Raw genomic sequence first — 25,810 nt, 5'->3', positions numbered from 1 at the left:
GGTTGGAAAGGGATTCCTCGGCAAGGTCGGGGCAGGTGGAGCCAAAAAGGAAATAATGAACACCAGTTCAAACAACACTTTCCTGTACCTATAACATAAAGGAATTCATTGAGAAAAAGAAGAAGCCACAAACTACTTCAAAAATTAGTGAAGTATTTCAAAATTTCCCTTTTCCAATTTTTATTTAAATGCTGTCGAAAATGAATTGTAAACGATCACAGTTCATTTAAACAGGATTATCTTTCTTTGTATGGCGATAGTTCCTATTGAATAAAGATTACTATTTAACAGTGAATAAATTAATACCCAATCATTGTTTTATGTCGACCAAAATATGTATAATTAATTACGGATTGTCTGGGTCCCGTCGCGAGCTACCCGCAGTCTATGGGAAAGTTTCCCAACTATTTACGATTTGGTGGCACCCTGCCAAGATCCGCATAGATCACTATGGATGGCGCTCGGCTCGGCGCGGCAGTCATGACGACGAGAGCACACAGGAAATATGATCGACACCGCGCAGGCTCAGGCTCATTTATAAACGGTGCCTCACTATGGTCCAATTTATTATCACCCCTAAAGCGATCACTTCATCACCCCGGCCTGGGTTTGATTTAGCGCTGGTAGCTTTCACTAACGAGCTCATTATTCAAATAACATGTGTAATATCGTTTTGTTGAACCTGTGTCCGAGGAGACACAGGTCGCCGAAAACGGTTGGATGATAGGCTAGGTGATCGTGTTCGGTTTTGTAGATTTTATTGGTGAGACTTTTCCAATCGATTTCAAATGGTGGCTGCAGGTTATTAGTTTTACAAGTTGGTATTTCGAACCTGGGCAACCGTACCTAATAGTAAGTTACATCATTTATGATTCACAAAAGATTGCGCAACGAAATATGCTTTAAGCATATTTCGTTGCGCATTGCCCTGGGATGCTTTCTTTTAGGGATTCCTCCTGGAATACTTTCAGGGACTTCTTCCAAGATTTTTTCCAGAAATTCATTTTCATATTCTTTCAGGGATTCTTTTGAAGATTCCTTAAGGAATTTCACCCGAAGTTCCTTCAGTTTTTTTCATGGATTCCTCCAGGGACCTTTTCCTGGATTTGCACTCTTTCTTTCTCGGATTTCTTCAGATTTTTTTTTAAGAATTATCAAATGATTTCTTCCATGATTCATTCAGTAATACTTCCCACGAATAAGCAGATATATCAATGTCATTATATACACCGTTTGATATGGTACGTTGTTAAGGACGTACAGTTTGACGTAAGTTTATTGGGCTATTCATTTTGTGTTGTTATGCCCTGTATAACTTTTTTGAACCGATAATTTGATAAGAATTTTATCGATGTAATTTTTTCACCAATAAACCAATAACTACATATATGTCAAACGATTCCATCGCTTCCAGCCGGAGGAAACAGTTTGCGGCGCACAGTTTGCCGTTCTCTCTAATGAAACGGAAATTGACTGGATGTAATTAGTTTGAAAGCATCATCGTTCTACAATGAGCTGTCGAGTTGGTTCCCAGCTGCCGCGCCTGCCACTACCCGAGGAGGCTAAAGTAAAAGTTTCGGTAATACTATTACAAGTACTTGAGTGGCGCTGATTCACATGAAATTTAATTATTCACCACTATAAAACGAATCCGGTAGTAGCAGCAGCAGCCAACCAGCCAGCACTTGTCGTTTGATGTTGGTAACTTAAAACTATAGCTATTGCATGGTGGGGCAAAGTCGACAAAGTCCATGCACCCCCCTTTAGTTGAGTGAATACAGGGCGTGGGTGCGATGCTAAATTACTTTCCAAAATTTAATGAGTTTCAAGTTTTATACTTACAATATTCGAAGCTTCGACAGACTCAGGAAATCAGACTCGTAGATGACGGTGATGTTGTTGCCCTGGAGGTCGCTGTAAGTCAAGAGGAGAGAGAAAAAAAAGAACGGAAATTAGTTTATGCTGCTGCTTTTAGGAAAGCGTCCTTAGTGGAACTAAATATGATGGTTGGTGTGGTACTGATGCTTGTTTGGACTCATTCGAAGGAAATAGGATGCGATCGGGGCACTCCTTTTTGTAGAACCTTTATTTGCATCCCAATCAATTATTACATTACACGTACATATAAATAATATGAGCCTACCCATCATCTACCCGAACGAGAGAGAGAAAGGAATTAGAGATGGGATACGGAAAAGGACAGGTAGGGGACGCAATTTTAAACATTGCCTTGAAAAGGCAATAACGCGTAAAGCGTAAAGAGAGCCTATAACGGTTTACCACAGCGGGTTAAGAACAACAGAACAGTCTGAAGATTCATGTTTCTGAAGTCAGTTTCACCTAATAAGTGTTTACCAAGTACTCGGAAACGCAGTTGCACAAAAACTGGACAGTTACAAATCAAATGATACGAAGTTCCATAATCGGATTCACAGCTATCACATATGTACAAATGAATCAGCCTGCTGAATATTCGTCATGTGAATGATGTGATACCTGAGTGACCAGTTAATGCTACTAGTAGCATATTTGTGAAAGGCAGCCAATTAATCGTCCCATAATAAATTAAAAATTTTCCATAAATAATTCGAAAATTGCCAATAAATAAATAGGGGTGGAAGCAATAATAAACTATAAAAGTTCCATAAACAATTCAAAAAGCGCATAAATAAATCAAAACTTTCCATAAATAATTGATTTTCGAGCAATAAAAAATGTCAGAATTTCCACAAATAAATCAACAATTGCAATAAAAAACTATATTTTTTCCAACAAAAAATTTCGAACATACTACATCTCAGAACTATGATAGAAAAACTGAAACTATTGTGCAAATTAATAGACAATCGCTTGCTGTCCGAACTCGCTAACGCTCGTCGGACTTTAAAAAAGGATAACATCTCTGTTCGCATTATACCGGGCAAATGATTGGATCTGTGGATTGCCTAGAACCGAATCGACGCAGTTACAGCGCATCGGCTTTCGGAAACTTCGGCGGCCTTCTGCCGCCTCAGTTCCTCAACCCTCTATGCGGCATCGCCGCATGGCACAACCGGTACTTTTAGTTTGTTCATTATTTCGTATTTATTGCTTAATTTTCAATTGCTTTTTTAATGTTTTTCAATTGGGAATTTTTAAATTATTTATGGAAAAATCAGATTTATTTATGGAAAATTTAAACTTTTTTGTTGGAAAAAATATAGTTTTTTATTGCAATTGTTGATTTATTTGTGGAAATTCTGACATTTTTTATTGCTCGAAAATCAATTATTTATGGGAAGTTTTGAATTATTTATGCACTTTTTGATTTGTTTATGGAAATTTTATAGTTTATTATTGCTCCCACCCCTACTTTTTTATTAGCAATTTCTGATTCTGTTATGGAAAATGATCACTTTTTTATGAGTCGTTTATATTTTAGCCATTTGTGAAATACTTCGCGAGCCCTTGAGATGACTCTGTACAATACAATAGTAGTTTACTCGTCAAGGTGCAAAATGAAGCTTTTTACAGCACGAGTCGTAAATTCATCCAACGAGGCTTGCCGAGTTAAAATCAAGTTAATGCACCGAGTTGCGTACAACGTTTTTTTTGCCATTTCATAAATTACCGATTGAGGATAGTTTTTAACAAAAGTTTTTATCATACTGCACACTGATATTCATACCCATGTTTAAGAAAGTCTGATCATAGCAGGTTATACTATATTGTCACATTTTTTTTCAAAACTGCGTCCAGAAAGCATCAAGAAGTTGATCAAAACTGAAAACAGAGCTGTAATGGTTCATTACGCAACGCAAATCAGTGCTGTAATGAACTATTACAGCACTGCTAATTTGGTGTGGGAAAGTAGGCCTTTTCCTGGCAGATTTGTGTGCGGTAAAACAGCCTATTACCAAAGAATAAGAATATCAAGAATGCCCACTCCGCTGATGCTCGGGGGACACTATCGCAGCGCTATCTGCGGATGAAAGTTCAACTTTCATGCGGTAGTGTGCGTTACTGATTGTATGCGGATGCCAAAACAAACGCACACCACCTTTTCTTATGACAAATCACGAACACTGTTCCACCTTGAAACGCTTAGAGAGCGCCACTTGTCTTGTCGCTAGACGTTTACATAGAAAAAAGGCAAGAAAATTGTATTGTTTGCGCTGAGTGGCCGTCCAGGTGTCAATCTAAAGCTTTACCAAACAATTCGATACTGGAATAGCTGGCTCAGAACCAGTCAGTCAATTAATTTCCAACTATGGAAGAATGACCAGGTACCCATACAAGTTGAACAGCGTTTGCTGAATTCAGCTCCTCGGTTTGAGTTCAACAAGCAATAACAAACTTCGACCGACAGTTGGCCGAAGCAAGTGCTTTAATAGCAGCCTGGCTATCTGAACTTTGTCCATTACGTGCTGCTGAAGTGCTGATTGCACTCCGAACATAAGAGCAAAGATTTCGACCTGAAAAACAGTGCAGTGTCTACCAAGTAAGTAAGACTGATGTAGTCTTAACTCACGAGAGCAGACACCAGCACCAGCTCGACCTTCGAGCAGAGAGCCATCAGTGTAACATACGATGCCGTCTGAAATACTTCTCTCCAGATATCCAGATGCACACTCTTCTCGGGAATTTCATGGAAAATGTCCTATATTACAAACAAGCAATTGTAAGATCACAGCAAGGACAACGTTGTCCCAATTCACCAAAAGTGGAAACAACGAGGTGCGTGTTGAAATGCGGTTCACAGGAATTTCCTCTAGTAAACCGAGTACGCATAGGCGGTACGTGCAAGAAAGTGCTTCTTGTTTGAGATGAATGTGTAGTGGAGCAACGTCAAAGAGAACTTCGAGCGCTGCCGTGGGAGTTGAAGAGAACGTTCCAGACATCGCCATTAAGCATATCCTTTGGAGATGGCCTAACTTTGATTGGACCGTTCTCACTTTGTCCTTTTGCCACCACACAAGACATCCATAGGCCAATATTGGACGAACAACAGTTGTGTAAATCCATTTGATATACTTGGGTTTTGGACCCCAAGTTGTACCAAAGGTTCGCCGGCATTAACCGAAGGCCATGCAACAACCATACAAGCTTTCTTGATTCTGAACTCAATATGAGGTGTCCAGGAAAGCTTGGAATCAAGAATGACTCCAACGTACTTTACCTGTTCAGTCACATTGATTTCAGAATCAAAGAGACGCAAAAGTCGAACACCATTACGGTTTCTCTTTTCCGTGAAAAGAACAATAGATGTTTTACTCGGATTTACCGAAAGGCCATATTGGCGACACCAACCCAACTACCTGAAGAGCGTTTTGCATCAGGTCGAAAATGGTGCTGATGCAAATACCGACTAACAATGTTGGGTAGTCGTCGGCAAAACCATGAGTAGAAAAACCGCTAAATATTATTGAGTTGCCTCAACAGCGTATCTGCTACGAGATTCCACAAAAGTGGTGATAAGACTCCCCCTTGGGGGCATCCACAAACACTCAATTTCCTAATCGCTGCTTGACGCAATGTCGAGAAGAGATGTCGGTTTTTGAGCATTTGGTGAATCCGATTGGAAATCATTGGAGATGTGCGGCTTCCAATATGGCATCGAAAGGCACGTTGTCAAAGGCACCCTCGATATCTAAGAAAACACCCAAGCAGGATTGCTTTTGAGTGAATGCCTTCTCTATATCGTAAACAACTTTGTGTAAAAGAGTCACAGTGGACTTTCCAGATTGGTAAGCATGTTGATTCACATGAAGAGGTCCGTTGACCAGATGAACATCACGGATGTGATGATCGACAATGCGTTCTAAGCATTTCAGAAGAAAACAGGTCAAGCTTATAGGTCTAAAACTCTTTGCTTCTTCGTACGACGCATGACCCACTTTCGGAATAAACTTTACAGTTATATCCCGCCAGGATTTGGGAACATACCCTGTTGCAAAACTGCAAACAAGTAGTTTTTCCAAAAACATGCTTGAAATAATCAAACCCCTTCTGAAGCAAAATAGGATAAAGCCCATCTGCCCCAGGAGATTTGAAAGAAGCAAAGCTATTTAGTACCTATTTAATCGATTCTAAAGTTATGAAACTCCGACCCGAAGCTCAAGAATCATAACAACAAGAAAAGACATTAGGTTCATCCGAAGATGTACAATCCACACAACCGTAAACATTTGTACCAGGGTTTTTCCAGCATCCGGATCGTTCAGCAGACCGGAAAGCTTTCCTGTAGGCCTTGCGAGCCGACCTGAAAGCCACCGATCCAGCCGAACGTCGTCTGTTCCAACTTTTTCTACATTGTTTCCTGAGTTTCGCCAGATCAGAGTTCCACCAAGGGGTTCCTCTTGTGGTCTTTACAGAACGCAGAGGGCAAGCTCCTTTAAAAGCTTCCATGATGAAGGTCGTTGTATCAACGGCATCATCTAAATCATTTGGAATGTTAATGGATGGTGAGAATTCATGAAATTTGGCCGCATCCAAATCATTTAAGAGATACCAGTTTGTTGACCGAAGATTAAAAAAAGATTCAAAAAAGATGTAGCGATGGACAGATAAAGATTCTTTATCTGACACATGCCAATTGGTCAGCTCGTGACTAATTCTACTAGAACAAAGCGTTATGTCTAACACTTCCTAGCAGATACCATGATGGTTGGGTGGTTGCCTATGCTAAGTAATCCAAGATCGGCTTAAGCTGTACTATTTAAGTACTCCTTCAAACTGAAGCCTCTCAAGTCTGAGCGGCCCAAGATGATATGGTGAGCATTAGCATCACTGCTCACTGGCGTAGCCCCCCCAGAGCCAAATTTTGTGGAACAAATTTTCAGTATAAAGCGTTTTGCGACGGAAAAATTTTCCGCTATTTTCAAACTACGAATACAATTGCTAATTACATTTTACAAAATGTAAATGTCTAATAAAAAAAAAGGTATCATCGACCGTTGAAAACCCCTCCCAGAGACAATTTCTGGCTACGCCACTGTCACTGCTCATAATTAGCGGAAGACCCTGTAAAGTATGCGATGACTTGATTGAAAGCATTCATAGAGGATGGTTCATCATGCGGTGAATAAACCAAACAATAGACTTTTTCCTGTTGAGGTTTCCAACAGATACATCAATTGTGATAGCACATACCTACATCTCTGGTGGTTAGTTCAGAGACGAGTGTTGCATCAATTGCGTTGATCAATTGCAAGCACACAGGCTCGAGGCATGACATGCGAGTTTGCCATTTCATGTTTACTGAAAGTAAACATGTTCTGTTATGCTGAAGATTGTTCTAAGCTTCCTAACCGTATCCATTCATTTCTAGGTACGGTAAGCATATAGCCGCATCACATCATGAATTAGGTGTCACCTGTTAGTGGACTCTTACCACCGGAACAGGCGGTTGAGACAACCGCTACCGACACTACACAGCTATCTAGGCTGATCGAGAAAAGAAGTAATTATTAATGATCAACTTCATACGGGCTCGAACAGCCGACAACGTGACAGGATAAGCTTTCTCAGTAGTGTGTATCGTAAGGGGGCATTTGTCTATTCGTATATTCTGATTGAAATAATTATACAGAAGCAGGGATTGCTTCCCAGCTAAAACCAGACACTTCCAATTCCCAATTAGGACGGCATGTGACGAATAAAGTCGTTGTTTATCTTTATTATTTTACCTTTGACCACCCGACCCACAGATCGGCCACTAACAATGGCCGCTCGGAGACGTCCCCAGTACAATTATCCAAACAACAAGTCTTGTTATTCCTCATGGTGCCGATTGTCGTCGGGGTTTTTAAATTTCCATCCAGCAGCCAAACAAATCCAACAACCAACAACCAACCTCCAGAGAGCAGAAGTTTCCATATTTTGCTCATTGTTGTTGGTTCGGTGCTAATGGATGGCTGCTAGCTGGCTATTCTACGTGGCCGCAGGAGGAGGGCGAGAAAAGGAACTGCATCTGCATCTGCATGGTTCCCCGGTCCAAGCATTTCCTAGATGTCTCAAATGTGCAAATACTCGAACCGGAGCGTCCCCTGTATGTCACCGCACCGAGCTGAATGGTGGAAGAATTCTATTCTGCTGCTGCTATCCCTGGTTGGTTATATTGCCATGATGCAGAGAAATTGGCTGTCCGTTCGCTGCAGAGCAGTGTCAAAAATAGATAACGATGAGAGTCTTTCTCGATTCGAAGCAGATGTTGTCAACAACTTCTAGCGATTTTGCCCAATGGGGACTTTTGTGTCTATCTAGTCTAGTGTGTGTGGTATTCCTTTTCGGACTTTTGGTGTGGCGGAATATGGTAATAATAACAATAATGCTGATTCTGCTCCATACATGTGTGCCCACTAACTTTGGAGGATTGGGTAAGAGGGAAGTTGCTTCCATGTGGATTACATTTGCATCGGTCCGTTATTCGATGGTGGCAAATATTCTTTTTATGGAGTTGCTATATGACAACGATTCAATAGCAATTGCATCCGCTTCGAAGTGAATATTTATTCGGAAAATTTGAATTTGATTCGTTGGATTACATGTCGCAGAAGAATTCATAGTTTGTGAATTGACGCTGCCAAATACGTTTGTTGGTCAATTCATAACTTTCCATTTTGTTTGAATGGCCTGTATAGTGTTTTCTCGATTCAAGTCACACACCTGTCCATGAGTTGAGCCTTGAAACAAGATTAAAAAGACAACGACCCATTTGAAAACATAACTTATCCGCATTCAACGCCAATTCCGTTCCTCTAAAACCCACTTCTAAGCGCTATAAATTTCCGCGATAAATGATACCATTAGCATCCAAACAAAGGATAATCGCAAGATTCGCAACCGTTTTGAATGGGTTTCAGCGCGTGCATATATTTCGAGTAAACAGCGATTTTTACGATTCATTAAATTCCACTAATAGATCCCACGATCGTGGGATAACCTCATCTCATCATCGCACGCTATCAGCCTGCGAGTCGACGAGTGACGGCCCACGGGCTGCATTCTTCAATTCTATTTTTTAGACGCTTCGGGACGCAATGCGGATAAATATTTATCTTGCTAATAAATCCGGGAACGTGATTGGCAGCTACTACTCCGAGGGACATGGACAGATGATGGAATCAGAAGCACGTGAACAACATTCTAGTAAAATACATTTTCATCAGTTTGTTTCTCATATTTTTCTTCTCAATTCTGGTACAACATCGCGTCTGAGACAGAACCAGTGCTGTCAAGGTAAAATCAGAGCTGGTTACTCAAGCTTTTCAAATTTCAGCACCCCCTATACTGATAAGCCCCCAGAAATGACTTCCAATGACTGAAATTTTCACAATTTTGTTTCTGTAATTATTGCTGGAGGGGCATTATTATAGGTATTCCGTCTATGAGTTCAGAAATAATTCTTAAGATTTATCCAATTTTTTTTTAAAGAATTTATTCCTTTTCCTATATTGTCCAAGAATTTTCTCCATGATTACCTCCAGGGATACTGCTAGAAATTTCAGTAGGGGCCTTTCACTATTTATCAAATTGTTACCGGATTTTTTTTATCGCAGGACTTCTTAGAATGATTCTTGCAAGGTTCGTTCAAAAATTCTTCCTGGGATTCCTGTGGCCATTATTTATGAAATTCCTTCAAGAATTGCTACGGAAGTTCGTGCATGTATTTCATGTGTTTCTTCAAACACTTTTGTAAGAATTTACCATCAGAACTCTTGCGAAAATTTCTTAAGAATCCTAGAAATTTCGTCATAGATTTCTTCAAAAGATTCAATTCCAGAAAAAAAATTGACAGAGATTCAGGGATTATTTCAGAGATTCATTCAAAAATTCCTCTAGACGTCTCCTTTAGAAATTCAGATTTTTTCCTTGAACTCTGTCAGAAAATTCAGAAGTTTCCTTAATTCCTAATCCATATATTTGGAGATTCCCCAGGCATTTATTTAGAATATTCACCAGAAAATTTTCAAGATTATTAAGGAATCCTTCTATAAATATCTGCAGAGAGTTCTCCTGTTCTTCCAGATATTTTTTCAAAGATTGTATAAAAAAATATTTTTCCAATAATTTATTCAGAAGTTCTCTAAAAAACTGTAGGATGTTTTCTGTTTGTGTAAGATTTCTTTCGGATTTTTTCTTCAGAGAATCGTTTGTATTTACTCCTGAAGAAATTATATGCAAAATTCATCTATGAATTCCTCCAGAGATATATCCACGATTTTGTCTAAGAATTCCTTCAGAAATTTCTCCAGGGATCCATCAGAAATTTATTGTGTGCTAATAACAGAAATTCATTGATGGAATTATGCAAGAATTCCACCAGTACCTTTGTCTGCAATTTCTGCAAGAACTACGGCAGACATTTTTGAAGAGATAACTTCACAAATTTCTCTACGGATATTTGCAAAACTCCTCTCAGAAAAATCTTAACCAATTTTTCCTTGAAATAAATTTCGGAGGTCCTCAAAAAGCTCGAAAAGGCGCTGTACCATCTACCCCCATTGGTTTGAACGACACCTCATGCAAACCATCGGGGTTCATTTCTAATTTGAACTTCTACCCGGGTAGACGTGAATATCATAATCATATCTTAAAACGAGCAAATTTTGATGTCATATCTTAATATGATATTGATGAGATATTCAAAAAGTTGCTCAATATCTGCTCAATATCTCATCATGATATGATTTCAAAATTAGTACTTAATTTGATCTTTGGAAAGCCTAGTGCAACCCGCTGTATTAATGTCGAAATTTCCCAACATTGCGCATAAAAACTATTTTAAGTTTTCAACTTTCATTATGCGCCGTCCCCAAATAACGTAACGCTTCAGGAGATAGGGGTTCAATAAATTCGGTAACGCTCTAGGGGAATAGGGAATACAGCCTAGCGTTACGAATCATACAAAAAAGTTGGAGTTATCATACAAAAGCACATTATGGATTCCGCCAGATCCTAATGAACCTACCACCGAGTTCAAAGATATCGAATTTAGCGTTACATAACAAATAGATGTTCCCTTATGTACAAATTTTATAAACGAGCACTGGGACAAAAAGGAAGAAGCAGTGGCCTTCATTTTCAATAAGCGCGTTTATGGATGCGGCAATTGAACAAAAAAAAAAACAGAGTAGGGGTGGTGGGGGTAAAGTGGACAACCTAAGCATTTTGGTCGTTTCCCGCGGAAATGCGGCAAAATCCATCTGCTTTTCCGAGTAACATGGAAGGTAATGATATACTCTAGAAATCTTGTAAGGGGTTGCATTTTAAAAATATTGTTTTCTTTGATTGTTTTATTCACCAAATCGTGCATCAAAATATCGTGAAAAAAATTTGTGGGTAAAATGTACAATCGATGGGGTAAAATGAACAAATCGTTAAAAGTTATGTACTAGCATATTGTTTCTATGTTTTTAAATACAAACTATCAAATTTAATACGATACCTTTATTTTGTTGTTTTCAAACTTTTAATACAAACTTAGAAACACCCTTAAAAAATTATTGGAAAAATAGTGTAAAAAACAAGCACTGTTTTGGATGAAAATTATATTTTGTTGATATAAAATATTTTTTTATAACTTTTTACTTCAATTATCTCACGATAGGTATGACGGCTGATGATTCTGAAGTTTGCAAAAAAAAAATAAGAAAATTTGGGTGAAATTTGAACCGATTGTCCATTTTACCCCCACGGTCTAATTTTGTTAAAATTATTTCCAAAACTTGTTTTTTTACAAAACTTAATTTTTTTTTCGGTCAAAAATATTCTTCTACGTGGACTTTATTGGTTTAGGGTGTAAAACTTGTAATAATTTGAAAATAACTTACGAGAAAACCTTAGCAATTATAAACAGATTTTACATCATTTCCGATGTTTCACGTGATTTTTAAAGTTTTTGTCATCTTGAAGAGGTTTATTTGATTTTAATGTCCAAGATCAGCAAAAGTATAATGATTCATGCTTAGGCATAAGCTTCAATCGTTGAAACATTTTAAAAAACAAAAAAAGCCATGAAACTGTACCCTGTCCATTTTACCCCACCTGTCCACCCTACCCCACCTACCCCCACCACCCCTAATCGGCACAAAAAATGCATATAATCGATATTTGCTTTTCTTTAAAAACGGCACTAAAATATATACTGATTTTATCTGATAGATTTCTTAATCCCAGTTTATAATTATTTCATTTCACTGTGAGTAAACCAGCAGAGGCTTTCCAATTGAGTCCGATGACAACATGAGCTGGACCTCGATGTCGAGCTTGCATTTGTGGTACGAATCCAATTAATGAATCACCGGACAATTTGGGAACTTTATCGGCTCGCTAAGCAAAATACGTCAATTTCGAAAAACGGACCGTTTGATTCTAGATTCAACAAAACATACCGCTGCAGACGACAAGCTTTTTGAGTTTCAACCAACGAATTGCGTAGCGATTCTGCATGGGGTATACGAACAGACGACAGACGACTACGATCTTCTAAATATTTCAGAAGCTTTTCTGGGCGACAGTTCACAATAGAGCACGTTCAGTGAAGTACATAATAGATTTACCAGGATTTACCTTCTCACCATATAAAAATTCAGCTCATTACTACAATCTAGTACTTCACTGATTGCGTCCTACACGGTAAAAATTCTGCACGCTAGATGTAAGGGAAAAATCCCTTAACTATTCCTTGTCGTAATCAACATGATCAGAAGTGCTTTTCCTTTGAGATCGCAATGCTGTCAGTGTTGATTTGAGGACCAAAACAAACCCACCAGAGAAATCAACAGAAAATCCCTTCGATTTGCACTACTGTAAAAAGCAATACGATCCAAAGTGAAAAGTTGTTGATTTGGTAATGACTGTTTTAAGCATGAAAGTAAATACAGATGACAGGCGGTAGAAAGTGCTTCGCTTCGATTCGCACCTCTCTAACAGATGTGAAGCAGTGTAGTGGTAAAATAGTTGATCGTGACTCTAAAGGTCCTGGTATCGAATCTGGGTGCGGCTGTACACATTTTTTTTTAATTTTAGTTTTGAAATCAAAACATTGTCAACAACGAATTGATGTGAAGTTACATTAAAATTGAAGAGGCATTGGATGTTCTTTATCAAATGATATGTAACTGATAACAAACTGATTGAACAGTAGTGCGAATTCAAGTGCCAATCAGTTCATATCACAGTGCAGATTTTTTACCGTGTATTGGTGGAAATTCGTCGTGCTTTAGGGGCAAAATAAACCAAACATGTTTCTACGCATGTCGTTTTTAAAGTTTGGATCACTAGCTTTGTTAACAATTCAGACAAAGAGCATGAAATGTGAAATCATCTAGAGAAAAGTGCTCTCTTAGTTTAGGAAAATATGCAAAATAGCCTTAATTCATTTTTATTTTCCATACCATCACGTCAGTTTACAAATTTTGGGTGGAAACTATATTAATATTCTGAAATAGAACATTTATCATTGAGAAATCTGAAAAATACTGCTCAAGATAAAAATTAGCTCTTCACATTTCCATCTGCAGCATCCAGAATTCGAAAGATCTGAAAATTACTGCTCAAGATCAAAATCAGTTCTTTGACACATTCATCTATAACATCCGAAAATTGTAAGATCTGAAAACTACTATTCAAGATCATAATTAGTTCTTTCACACACTCATCTACAACATGGCGGGACCAAACCAACACAACTACCATGACTCGCAAACACCTTGGAAAACGTAGAACTTGATGCTCTTGTTACCTCCTATTTTCAGATATGAGTCGTAGTGCAGTGGTAATGTCACTGCTCATAAATCACAAGGTCATAAGTTCGATTCTGGTTGCGGCCATTTTTTTTTTACTCTAACCCATCTGTCAGATCATTTTATGATATTGGTTAGATGTGCTACAGCCCAGATCTCCCCAGATATTAGTCTGATTTTATAACATCAAAATGAGATATTATTATGTTCTTCCCCATACTAATTTTTGATCTTATTTTTGATCTTTTATCTCTTATGTCAAACAAACCAATGGCTAATTATGATCTTGAGTACTTCACTGAGGAATATCAAATGATGATATTATTCTGATTTTTACTCTACTACTATAGTAACCCTGTGAGCATCGAAGCACACATTGATGGTAACCCTTTTTGCTGTTTTGTTTTGTTTTTTAGTTTGAACAATTTGCAGATTAGAGGGAGTCAAATTAACAAGTGTTCAGATTAGATGCGGTCAAACCAACGAGGGTAGACGGTAAATCTAAAAAAAAGTTAACATTACTACTCTTATTCGCTCATTTTGGCCAAGATTGAACTTATACTTATCACAAATAAAATGATAAAGTGTGTTTAATTTGAAAATCAGTCCGCATTTATCTTAAGAAAATATGTAGTGGTGGGTCGCCCAATTTTATTACAATTAAAAGTGGGTCGCTAGCTGGAAAAGTTTGAGAACCCCTGTTAAGGGATTATTTAGAAAATTCCTTTAAAGATTGCAACGAAAGTTCGTGCACGTATTCTTTCATGTGTTTCTTCAAATATTTTTGTAAGAATTTACCATCAGAATTCTTCTGGAAATTTTTTAAGAAGTCTAGACATTTCTTCAAGATTATTCTAAAGGTGCAATTCCAGAAATTGACAGAGATTTGGAGATTATTTCAGAGATTCATTCAAAAATTCCTCTAGAGGTCTCCTTTAGATTTTTTTCCTTGAACACTTACAGGAATTATTGTTGAAATTCCTCTAAAATTTCCTTATGTATATTCCATATATTCAGAGATTCCCCAGAAATTTATTTAGAATTGTCAGTAGAAAATGTTCAAGAGATTCTGAAAGTTCCTCCATAGATTTCCTCATAAGTTCCTCCAGGTATTCCTCCAGCGATTGATTAGAGTTTATTCAGACCTTACTTCAGGTTAATCCTCTAGATATTTCTCCAAAGATTCTCTGCATTTCTTACAGAAATTACTCCAGAATATATTCCGTGAGATTTTTTAAAGAAATTTTTAAGAAATCCTTCTATGAATACATGCAAATACATGCAGAGGGTATTCCTCTTAGTTATCCTGTTCTTTCAGGTCTTTTTTCAAAGATTGTTTTTTAAAACATTCAATTTTTCAATAATTTATTCAGAAATTCTCAAAAAAAATTAAAGGATGTTATTTGTTTCGGTAGGATTACCTCGGGTTTTTTCAGAGATTTTTTCATGCGGCGTCGCATGAACTACGAATTGTACCAGGTATATAAAGAGATGGATATAGTGAAACGAATACAACACGGCAGGCTGCGGTGGGCTGGACACGTAGCTCGTATGCCGGAGGTACGACAAGCTAAAATTATATTCAGCAGAGAACCAGGAAGGTGTCGCCGGCTTCGTGGAAGGCCGCACACGTTGGCTTTTTGCAGTTGATGAGGACCTAAGTACTTACACTACGAAAAAATCAAAATTACTCGTGACGTAAATTTATTGCACAGAACATAAACAATTTAATGACGTAAATTTATAGGTCTTCTGACTTAATAATATGTTATTCTTGTAAAACTGAGTTCGGTGTGACGTAAAGAATTTGTGAATCGTGCATCATTACGTTTCATATGACTAAATATTCAGTTAAATGTGACTGAAAATTACGTCACTTGGACGTTTAAATTTACGTCATATGAGTTGCTTGAATATGTGCATCCAGAGTGACGGAAACTTACATGATTTTTTCTAAGTGTGCTCTAAACGTTCAGTGCGACTGGAAGCGATTGGCCCAGGACCGAGGCCAGTCAAGGCGAATACTTCATTCGGCGTAGACTTACCGCTACGAGTTGTAGCCCATCAAGTATCAAGCAAGTATAAATTTATAAAGGTATCTCATGGAAAAATTTCTGAAGAAATTTCCAGGAAAGTTTCTTAAAGAATCCCTGAGAGAATTTCTGAAGAAAACTTTGAAAGAACTCCAAAAGGAGCCTGTGGAAGATTTTCCAGAAAAAATCGTGGAGAAATTTCTGGAGGTACTCTGAACTTTTGATTTTCTGAAGGACAAGCTGAAAACATCTGTGAAAAAAAACCGAGGATGATTTCCTGAAACAATTCTCGTACGGAGTTTTGAAATAATTGACAGAATCACATGCTATTTCGGGTCTCGAAGGCTCATTAGAAGGACAGAAGTCATTGAGCGACTCAGAGATGAAATTCTGACGTTCTGGTGGGATTTGAACCCACGACTCCGTATTCGCTTGACCGGCGCTTCAACCAACTAAGCCATAGAACAGTGCGAGCGTGAGCGTGTGACCAAACCAAACGCTCGACTCGACGCATACTAAATAGTTCGGTTCGGTGTCTAGGTATGCGGAGTGCGAGAGTAAGTCTCGGTATTATAAAACAATTCGCTCTCGCTTGTATACCGGTACAATTGCGAGAGTGTTGAGTGGTTGGCATCTAGGCCGAAAGACAGATGGAATTGTGAAAATAGGAGTGTTAATGGTGTTGGTTCAGAGTCAGTTTGGCTTTCTTTTCCACTGAATCGTTACCTGTTCTGTGGCTTAGTTGGTTTAAGCGCCGGTCTGGCAAATACGGAGTCGTGGGCGCGAATCCCACCAAAACGCGGTTTTCTTCACAATTTCATCTCTCAATTTTCCAATTAATCAACATTCTGTGACTTCTAATTTTCAAGTATTTCCCAGTTGGTCAGTAGCTAATTGAGCAAATCCAATTGTAGTCTGGGAACAGACTATGATCCTACTGATTTGCATTGTTTTATGGCTAACTATTGGTGATCGAACGAACTCTCGAAGTTCATTCATTGCCTGTAGTGCTGCCACATAACCTGGAATGCAAATCGTTGGTCATAAAGCAGCTTTATGTTTCCACTACCACCATCATCGGACTGACCTCTCCCCAATTGAGACATTTGAAAGTCATTAACACTCTTTCGTCCCCTGGTGGTGTGGTGGTGGCTCATCATGCAAATTGAACTCGTAAAACATTTTACGAACCGGAGATATCCGTTGCCAATTGCTGCCGGTCAGTGGTTTCTGGTCCATCGTAGAACCCCGTACCATTAATGATATTTATGAGCTGGAATATTTGAAAATTTTCTAGTATTAATAGCATCACCGGTCGGATCCAGTCATCATGATTGATTTGTTTTTATTTTTCAACCCATCAACCCATCTATCGATTAGCGAATATTTTATGAGTGATTGGATCTCCAAATTTTGTTCTGCGTGCCATGTGCAAAAGTAAACAACCGACGATATCGTTGCTTTCCTGCAATAGTGACACAATTCTAAATATGTGAATTTTCAGAATTAGCGTTTGTACATTGGGAGCTTATTTCACTCATTTGACAAAAACGTAAACGAATTTTGATTTCTGTATCTTGGAAAGGGACTGAAGACTATCTGTTTCTTGAGTTTCGGGTTAGTATTTTTCAATGACTATTGAAAAAACTTGACTGATTTTGAGTTGTGCCTTTATTATACATTGTTTTAGGTGCGTTAATCTCGCGTTTCTCACTGAATTTTGAAACGGGTCATTGTGAGATGAAAGTTTACATGGTTCTTCAACATATGTCATCAAATTTTCAAAAATGACAAATTTTGAGCTATGACCCTATTGCAGGAAACCGGCGATATATTCCTCCGCTACACTTTTGTGTGGAGAAATATGTCTATCAATATTTATTGCTTTGTTCAATAGTAACCGGCTGGAATATAGGAAAAAAATATTCCTCTTCTGAGAATCTGAGAAGAAGATCTAAATTTCAAAATCCTTCATTTCCGAATCGACAGGTACGCCCATTTATGATTCAAAAGAAGATGCTTAGCATTCGGCGCTATTATTCAATGCCAAACCGTCCACATGGCAAATGATCGATGGGTTCCTCCAATAGTCGCCGCCGTTGCGTTGTCGATTTCGCTATCGATGTTTATTGGTTGGAATGGCTATTTGTTGCTGCTCGGCGGTAGTGGAGACCACACATGGAGATTTTGTTTTCCTGCAGTGCGATCATTCAATTTTCAAATCAGCACGTCTCGCAGCAGGTGGCACAAACATGTGAAACGGACCCACTGTGGTGCATTTGGAGCGTATAGGTTCTCATGGTAAGCCAGATGGTATGGAATTCGGAATAATAAGTGACTGCGATTGTGTTAGGTGTTTAGCATTTAGTGTAGCAACACTACAAGAATTTCGAAAGTAGCACGAGATGACCTCAATACATGTATGTTTTGCAAATAATACTACTGATGCTCACTGCATTGCTCAGTATAATTTCCGTATTTGGTTTGATATGCTATCAATTGCAATACCTGGAATCCTGGACAATAATTGAGACGGTTCGCAGTGTTAACAAATAAACAATGGTGTAAATATATTCATCAAAATATAAAGTTGTCAATATTAGGGAAAGGGTTATTTGGTAAGCATCAGAGCAAATATCGGCCATGTATTGTCGAAAATCATCAACTATCGAAATTTAAATGAAATTGTATAAAGTTTTAATAAGAAGTAAAATAGTACAATTGTATAAAATTTATAAAAAAAATGCTGCAGAGCATGATATTTTTCAATGCTTAAGTGCAGTTGGCAAAATATACCGCGGAAACTGAAGATAACAAACGAATTTTCCACTACATCAATCCTTCTATCTGTCACTATGAAGAAGAGATGTTGTTGAAAAGAGAAACAATTCGCCAGAGATGATCGTTTCAATTTGAACTTGGCTCGGATCCAACATGCACCACGAAAAAGGAGTGCAGCAAATCCGTGTCAGGAGCAAGCACCACGCATCAGAAAGAACGAATGTTATGAGAGGATGATGCATTTATTATTCGTTCTTTGAAGCTGTGCTGATTTAAGACATGATGAAATTTATAACTCCAGGGTAGAATTTGTTTTTATTCCGACTCCAGTGATATAAACGCATTGTTGGTTGGTAGCAAGATGAAATTTATGAACCAATCTTGAGCAAAAGAACGGACAGCTAAAGTTGATGATTGAATTTCCAGACTTCTGCTGTATGATTGAGATGATTAAATCATTACCAGTGCAATTCAAGCTTACTCCTTCCATATCCACCGAAAACCAAACAATTTAAAATAATATAATGGGTAGTGCAATAGGATCCCAAATCATAATTCTGCCATTTGAATAAATTTCAACTTTTATAAACACGGCGTTCAAATTATCTCTGTAAACATCATAAATCTTCGAAGCCGCTCTCCATAAATTTCCATACGATGAGTTTAACCCCGGTCGGTCGGTACCTAGCTACATGATGGGAGTTGGTTGCCTGCGAAGACAGACGTCATTTATCGTGTTGTATGGTCACTGTCTCGGCAACTCGCCGTAAATTTCAAAATTAGAGACGAATGCTGCACTGACTGGTACGTCGACGGATGCTCCACATTTATGGGACTTTTTGTTGCTGCTGCTACTACTGGGATCCAGCGACAACCGTACGAGATGTGGAGGAACATAAAACATACTAATGAATGAAATGTGGCTCACTTTCTCCACGCGATAATGGCGGTATGGTGACGACTAGGAGGATCATAAATGGCACGCTGCTCGTTCGGGAGCGGTGTAGCATCTGCAGAGCACACACGATTTGGAATTGGGTTTAGGACCACTTCACTGGCCTGTCATACACTAATGATGATCAATTATGATTAGGTAGGAAAATATTCATTTCTAAGGAACGATTATCAGGAAAAACTTGCATTGCACATATATCTAGTATTTTGCGCTTGGTATTGATGATGATGCGTGATATGAGACACACATTTTCCAGCTATAGCTTCAACAACAGAGGACCTTTTCCGTCCAAAGAGAGTCTTAACTCCCCTACCAATGACAACGGTCAGAGACTAGTGATAGTGACTCCAGAACCCTTCTGAACCTGCCAGTCCGCCAAAGGCACACAAGCACCAACATCAGGCAGCCGCGCTAGCCAACAAGCCAGGAACCACCAGCCCACGTGGCTTCCATTTCGTCCATTCGTCCGTGACAGAGCTCTCACATAATTTTCAAGAGTCCTTCCAAACCTGTCGTGTCTATCACCGATTGCAAGAGAGTTCGTGGGGCAATATCAGGCTGGATTTATGGGTGAACGCGCTACAACGGACCAGATGTTCGCCATCCGCCAGGTGTTGCAGAAATGCCGCGAATACAACGTGCCCACACATCACTTGTTCATCGATTTCAAATCGGCGTATGATACAATCGATCGAGAACAGCTATGGCAGATTATGCACGAATACGGATTCCCGGATAAACTGATACGGTTGATCAAGGCGACGATGGATCGAGTGATGTGCGTAGTTCGAGTATCAGGGACACTCTCGAGTCCCTTCGAATCTCGCAGAGGGTTACGGCAAGGTGATGGTCTTTCGTGCTTGCTGCTCAACATTGCGTTAGAGGGTGTAATAAGGCGAGCGGGGATTAACACGAGTGGTACGATTTTCACGAAGTCCGTTCAACTGCTTGGTTTCGCTGATGATATTGATATTATTGCTCGTAAATTTGAGACGATGGCGGAAACGTACATCCGACTAAAGAGTGAAGCCAGACCGAGCAGGAACGAATAACTGATACATAACTGCAGCATACCAAAGTCAGGTATCATACCAAGACAAGGTATTGGTGGATTATCCAGGTATTGGAAATAACTTATTTTGGTATTTTGTAGGTGTTGATAAAATACCACAACGAGTGATTGGTTTGGTGTTGAGGACTGCTTGAGGTATTATTCAATTATGGAAAATTCATTATTTGTATGGAAAAGTCGCCGATTATTATTTAGGTATTGCCATACCTGATGTCGTTATTCACGTGTTATGCATAGAATACACACCAATTATTATTTTAGGTATTTTACCTCTTATGCAGAGCTACTCAATACCTCATTCAGGTTGTAGGTATTCGGTTTTCCATACCTGAGTTTGGTATTCTTCAGCTATTCTCTCCTGCTCGGGAGGCGAATCGGATTAGTCATTAATGTGTCGAAGACAAAGTACATGATGGCAAAGGGCTCCAGGGAGGAATCACCGCGCCCGCCACCCCGAATTCTTATCGACGGTGATGAAATCGAGGCGGTTGATGAATTCGTGTACTTGGGCTCACTGGTGACCGACGACAACGACACCAGCAGAGAAATTCAGAGGCGCATTGTGGCAGGAAATCGTGCCTACTTTGGACTCCGCAGAACTCTACGATCGAATAAAGTTCGCCGTAACACGAAGTTAACCATCTACAAAACGTTGATTAGACCGGTCGTCCTCTACGGGCACGAAACATGGACCCTACTGTAAGGTTTCGGCTTCGAAATCTAATTAAAACAGTTTGTCGATGTTGATAACTTACATTTATTCCTCGCTTCGAATTCACCCGCATCCAAAACACGCGTCCGCGACTATCTCACGCTCTGTTATTCTCCTACCGTTTCTCTCCACGGATCTCTACAACTGTCTGTCGCCAAGGTTGCCAACTTACCGATCTGAAAGTGCTAATGTAGTGTAACAAGTGGAATTGGCTTATATTATTATTAAGACCCTACATCCCCCCTTGACTTTATTGTTTTACATACTGTTCATGTCCGATATTCATCTAAGTAAGCTGGTTTCCGGTGAATGCGCGTTGGACGATCCGGTACTGCCTTCGAATTCATTTCATTTGTTGGCTCTATGTCGTCATCAGCCAAAAAGTTTTCCTCTTCAGTAGGGCTTGCTCCAGCTTGATCGTTTCGTGGGAAATGCTTCAGATGTGCGACGTTTCGCTTGAAAAGTCGGCCAGATGTAGACTGTAAAGTTGCTTCTGATCCATTCAAACTAACTATCTTGCATTCGTCCGGATCGAATGTGCTGCAAAGCTTATTCTCTTTAACAATGCGTTTTGCCACGACCGTATCCCCTTCTTGCAAAGTAGATGGTTTTGCTCTTCGCCTCGCATCTGCATACTCCGCCCCTTTGATTTTGTTTGTCCAATCACGGTCTCGAATTTCCTCGTCTTCAACACGACCTTCCTCAGCGAATACCGGAATTTTGTCCCGCAAAATACGCCCAAACATTAGACTTGATGGTGAAATTCCCGTGGTCGTATGTGGGGTAGAGTTGTACATGAGAAGGAATGATCGTAAGTCCCATATCCAGTCAGATTTTTGCGAAAGTTGACTGATTTTTAGCCGCTTAACTATTGCACGGTTGGCTCTCTCCACCTCACCATTTGCCTGTGGCCAATATGGTGTGGTCTTCAAAAGTTTCACCCCGTACTGTTCGCAAAATGACTTCATTTCTTCGCTTATGAATTGCGGGCCATTGTCAGATCGAATGGTTTCGGGCATGCCAAACCTACAGAAGGTTTCGTGCAATGCGTCTACGGTTCGTTTTGCCGTTGTTTGTCTCATCACCACCGCCTCGGTGAATCTGCTGTAGTAATCGACCATGACAAATACGGAATGACCTGATGGAAGCGGTCCCATAAAGTCTACTGCAATGTCGGTCCACGGCTTTTCCGGCATCCTAGTTCGATGAATTGGCTCCGGTACCCCTGGAGAACCAACCAATATGCACTGCTTACAATTTTTCACAAAGTCTTCTGCATTCTTATCGATTCCTGGCCACCATACCTTTTGACGAAGACGGCGTTTCATAGCAGCAATTCCAGGATGTGCTTCGTGTGCTGCCTCGAGAACACGTTGTCGAAGAGATGAAGGGATGATCAGCCTATTTCCTCGAAGAAGAATTCCTTCTATTCCGCTGAGCTCGTTTCCAAATGGTTTGAATTCCTTCGGCATCTCATCAGTCGACGTTGATTGTAAAGCAGTCAAAACCTTTTGAATATTATCGTCGCCGTGAGTTGCTTCTACGATTTCATCGTACTTTACTGCGACTGGCATCGATTTTTCGGCTAAACTTCGAATAAATGCGTCGGCTGTCTCATCAAAATGCTTAGGAGAAGATACAGATAGTCTCGAAACCGCATCGGCTATATTCGCGTTTCCAGGGATATGTTCCACATCGTAAGAGTAAGCTTGTAGCCGAAGAACCCATCGCTCGATCCTCGCACAGGGTTTTGATCTTGTGCTGAATAGAAACTTGAGTGCCTTGCAATCAGTCAGCAGTACAAACTTTCTGCCTTGCAAATATAATTGGAACTTTTCGACACCCCAAACAAGTGATAGTGCCTCTCTTTCAGTCTGAAAATATTTTCTTTCTAGATCCGTTAGAGCCTTACTGGCAAAAGCAATTATCTTCGTCTGACCATTTTTGTCTTCTTGAAGGAGTACAGCTCCTAAGCCAGTCGGGCTTGCGTCGGTTATGAGCTTTGTGCGGTCTTTGGGGTTGAAAAATCCTAAGCACTGAATTTTGCAAATGGCAGATTTTATGGACTGAAACGCCGAACTTTCCTCGTCTGTCCATTTGAAAGGTACATTTGAACGAAGTAAATATCTCAAGCAGTCGGTCTTTGAAGCTAGATGTGGTATGAATCGACCCACGTAGCAAACTAGCCCCAAAAAACTTCGTAGCTCGGATACGTTTTGAGGCGCCCGAAATTGCTGAATGGCAGCCAACCTGCTTTCCTTCGGCCGAATTCCCTTTGCAGAAAGTTCGTGTCCCAGAAATTCTAGTGAATCAACATTGTATACACACTTTCGATCATTCAGCAGAATGTCGTATTCAGACAATCTGTTCAGGGCAGCAGCCAATCTCTTATCGTGCTCTTCTTGGTTTGTACCATACACCATCACATCGTCGAGATACACAACTACTCCTTCAAGTCCGGCAAGAATCGATTCCATAACTTTCTGGAATAGCTCTGGTGCGCAGCTTACACCAAACATTAGGCGCTTATATCTGGGTAAAAATGATAATGGAAGTAAAACAATGATGTTCTCATGAAATTTCATCTATTTAAAATTCAGAAATAACAAATTCATCCGAAGAAAAAAAAATCATATACGCAAAACTTCCCCCATTACCTGAACAGCCCGTATTTAGTGATAAACGTAGTAATTGGTCGTGATCTCTCTGAAATTTCTACCTGATGGTAGGCGTCCTTAATATCTATCTTTGAGAACCGTACAGCACCATTGACCGATCCCAGCAGTTCCTCAACTAGAGGCAAAGGATGGGTCTCTCGGAGTACAGCCTTGTTCGCCTGACGCATGTCGATGCATAGACGTACTTCTCCCGAATCTTTCGTCACCGGGACCATCGGCGAAACCCACGGTGATGGCTCTGCAACGCGTTCAATGATGTCTTGTTGTAGTAATGTGCAAAGCTTCTTTCCAATTTCTTCCTCCAAAGCTATTGGAGGGTGCCTGTAAGGCTGTTGAACAGGCTGGATGTTGTTATCAATCGGGATCTCCACAGTTACTCCTCGGATTTTTGGGAAAGGTTGTCTCTGTTCAGCACGCACCGAATTTACATTCAGTCCGATCCTCAATACTTGTAGCTCCTTCGCTGTTTTGTCCCCCAGCAAACACTGTTGGCCGTTTTCTACAACGTAGAATTTCGAGACAGCTTTTCGGCCCCCTGCCTCGATCTCGGCGCGGAACATTCCTTTCATCTTCATCGGCTCGTTCGATGCGTACGCAATAAGGGTTCGGTCTACTGCCTTCGTCATGTCCACAACGTTTACACCAGAATCTTTCATCTGCTCCCAAACATCACTTGTAATCACATTCGCATCAGCTCCTGAATCAATAGTCATCGGGATACTGACCCCGCCAACCTTGAACTCAAATACGTTCCGACCCATGGCGAAAAAAATGTAGTCTGATGCTTGCTGTTTATCATCTTCTTCAGTAATCGCACGAATTCGCTTCGGCGGTGGCAGCCCTCTTCCAGGTGATTGTTGGCGCCGTTTTTGAGAATCGCCACGAGAGTAGCATCTTTTGGCCCAGTGGCCAAGCCGTCCACAATTAGCGCATTTTGTGTACTTTGCCGGACATTGATCATTTCCTTGGACGTGGCCTTTGCGGCCACAGCTGTAGCAAATAAAGCGGTCAGTTTGACGTTCAGTTGAACGGTTGTCATAACGAGACTGATAGCGAGGCTGAAACATGCCTTCTCGTTTCACGATTCGAGGTTTCCAATTTGGGTTCCGTTCAGATATCTTGTTAATCTCCCGTGGTTCGATGGATGGCGCAGGTTGAAAAAACTTTTTGCAATGTTCGGCTGATTCAACCATGCTTGTTCCTAAAGCAACAACTTCCTCCAAGCTTCTATCTTTCTGCAGAAGTTTAATGCGCAAGTCTTCTGAGGCACCGCCTTGCGCGATTCTGTCTGCAATGAGTTCATCTACTACATTTGTATCATACCCACATCTTGATATCTGTTTGCGGAGCCGCATAACAAAATCGGCAAACCGCTCGCCAGGAGATTGGGTAATTTGATGGAACAAGTGACGTTCATATGTCTTGCGACGGAATGGCTCAAAATACTCGTCCAGGCATCTGATCGCCACATCGTAGAAAGGGGGATCTAATGCGACATGTGGAACCTGGTTTACGCCTGGAAGATGGCGCAGCAATTCTTGGAGCCCAGGACCACCCAAGTACGCCAACTGTGCTCGTCTCTCCGATTGAGTTTCAATACGTTGTGCAACAAAAAACGACTCCAAGTCCAACTTCCATATCTCCCATTCGGAGGGTAGTTTACTTGATTCGATGCTAACATCGAATGGCTTGATACGGCTTGGCAGGCTCATCCTGTGTTAGAAATATTAAGGAGTAATGTAAACAAAATTGAGATTCCTGTATCTTCATGATTGTGCACAGAAACCAAAATCGTCATTGTTGTTGTTGTGTGCCAGTAAAATTTTTTACTTTACCATATTTGTTCACAAAA

The 25,810-nt window shown here is 40.0% G+C and overlaps 1 protein-coding gene across 1 annotated transcript in view; it reads right to left on the bottom strand.

The window, feature by feature from the left end:
- Positions 1–25,810, bottom strand: part of LOC109398826 (protein slit) — a 707,963-nt gene that overhangs the window by 55,043 nt on the left and 627,110 nt on the right. The window contains 1 exon segment of the mRNA XM_062856890.1: positions 1,843–1,914. Within this exon segment, the coding sequence (XP_062712874.1) occupies positions 1,843–1,914 (72 nt within the window).

This window comes from Aedes albopictus, chromosome 3 (genome assembly GCF_035046485.1).
Source record: "Aedes albopictus strain Foshan chromosome 3, AalbF5, whole genome shotgun sequence".
Taxonomy (NCBI): Eukaryota; Metazoa; Arthropoda; class Insecta; order Diptera; family Culicidae; genus Aedes; species Aedes albopictus.
Note: the sequence above shows the minus strand (reverse complement) of the source record. Positions and strands in the feature narration are given on the sequence as shown.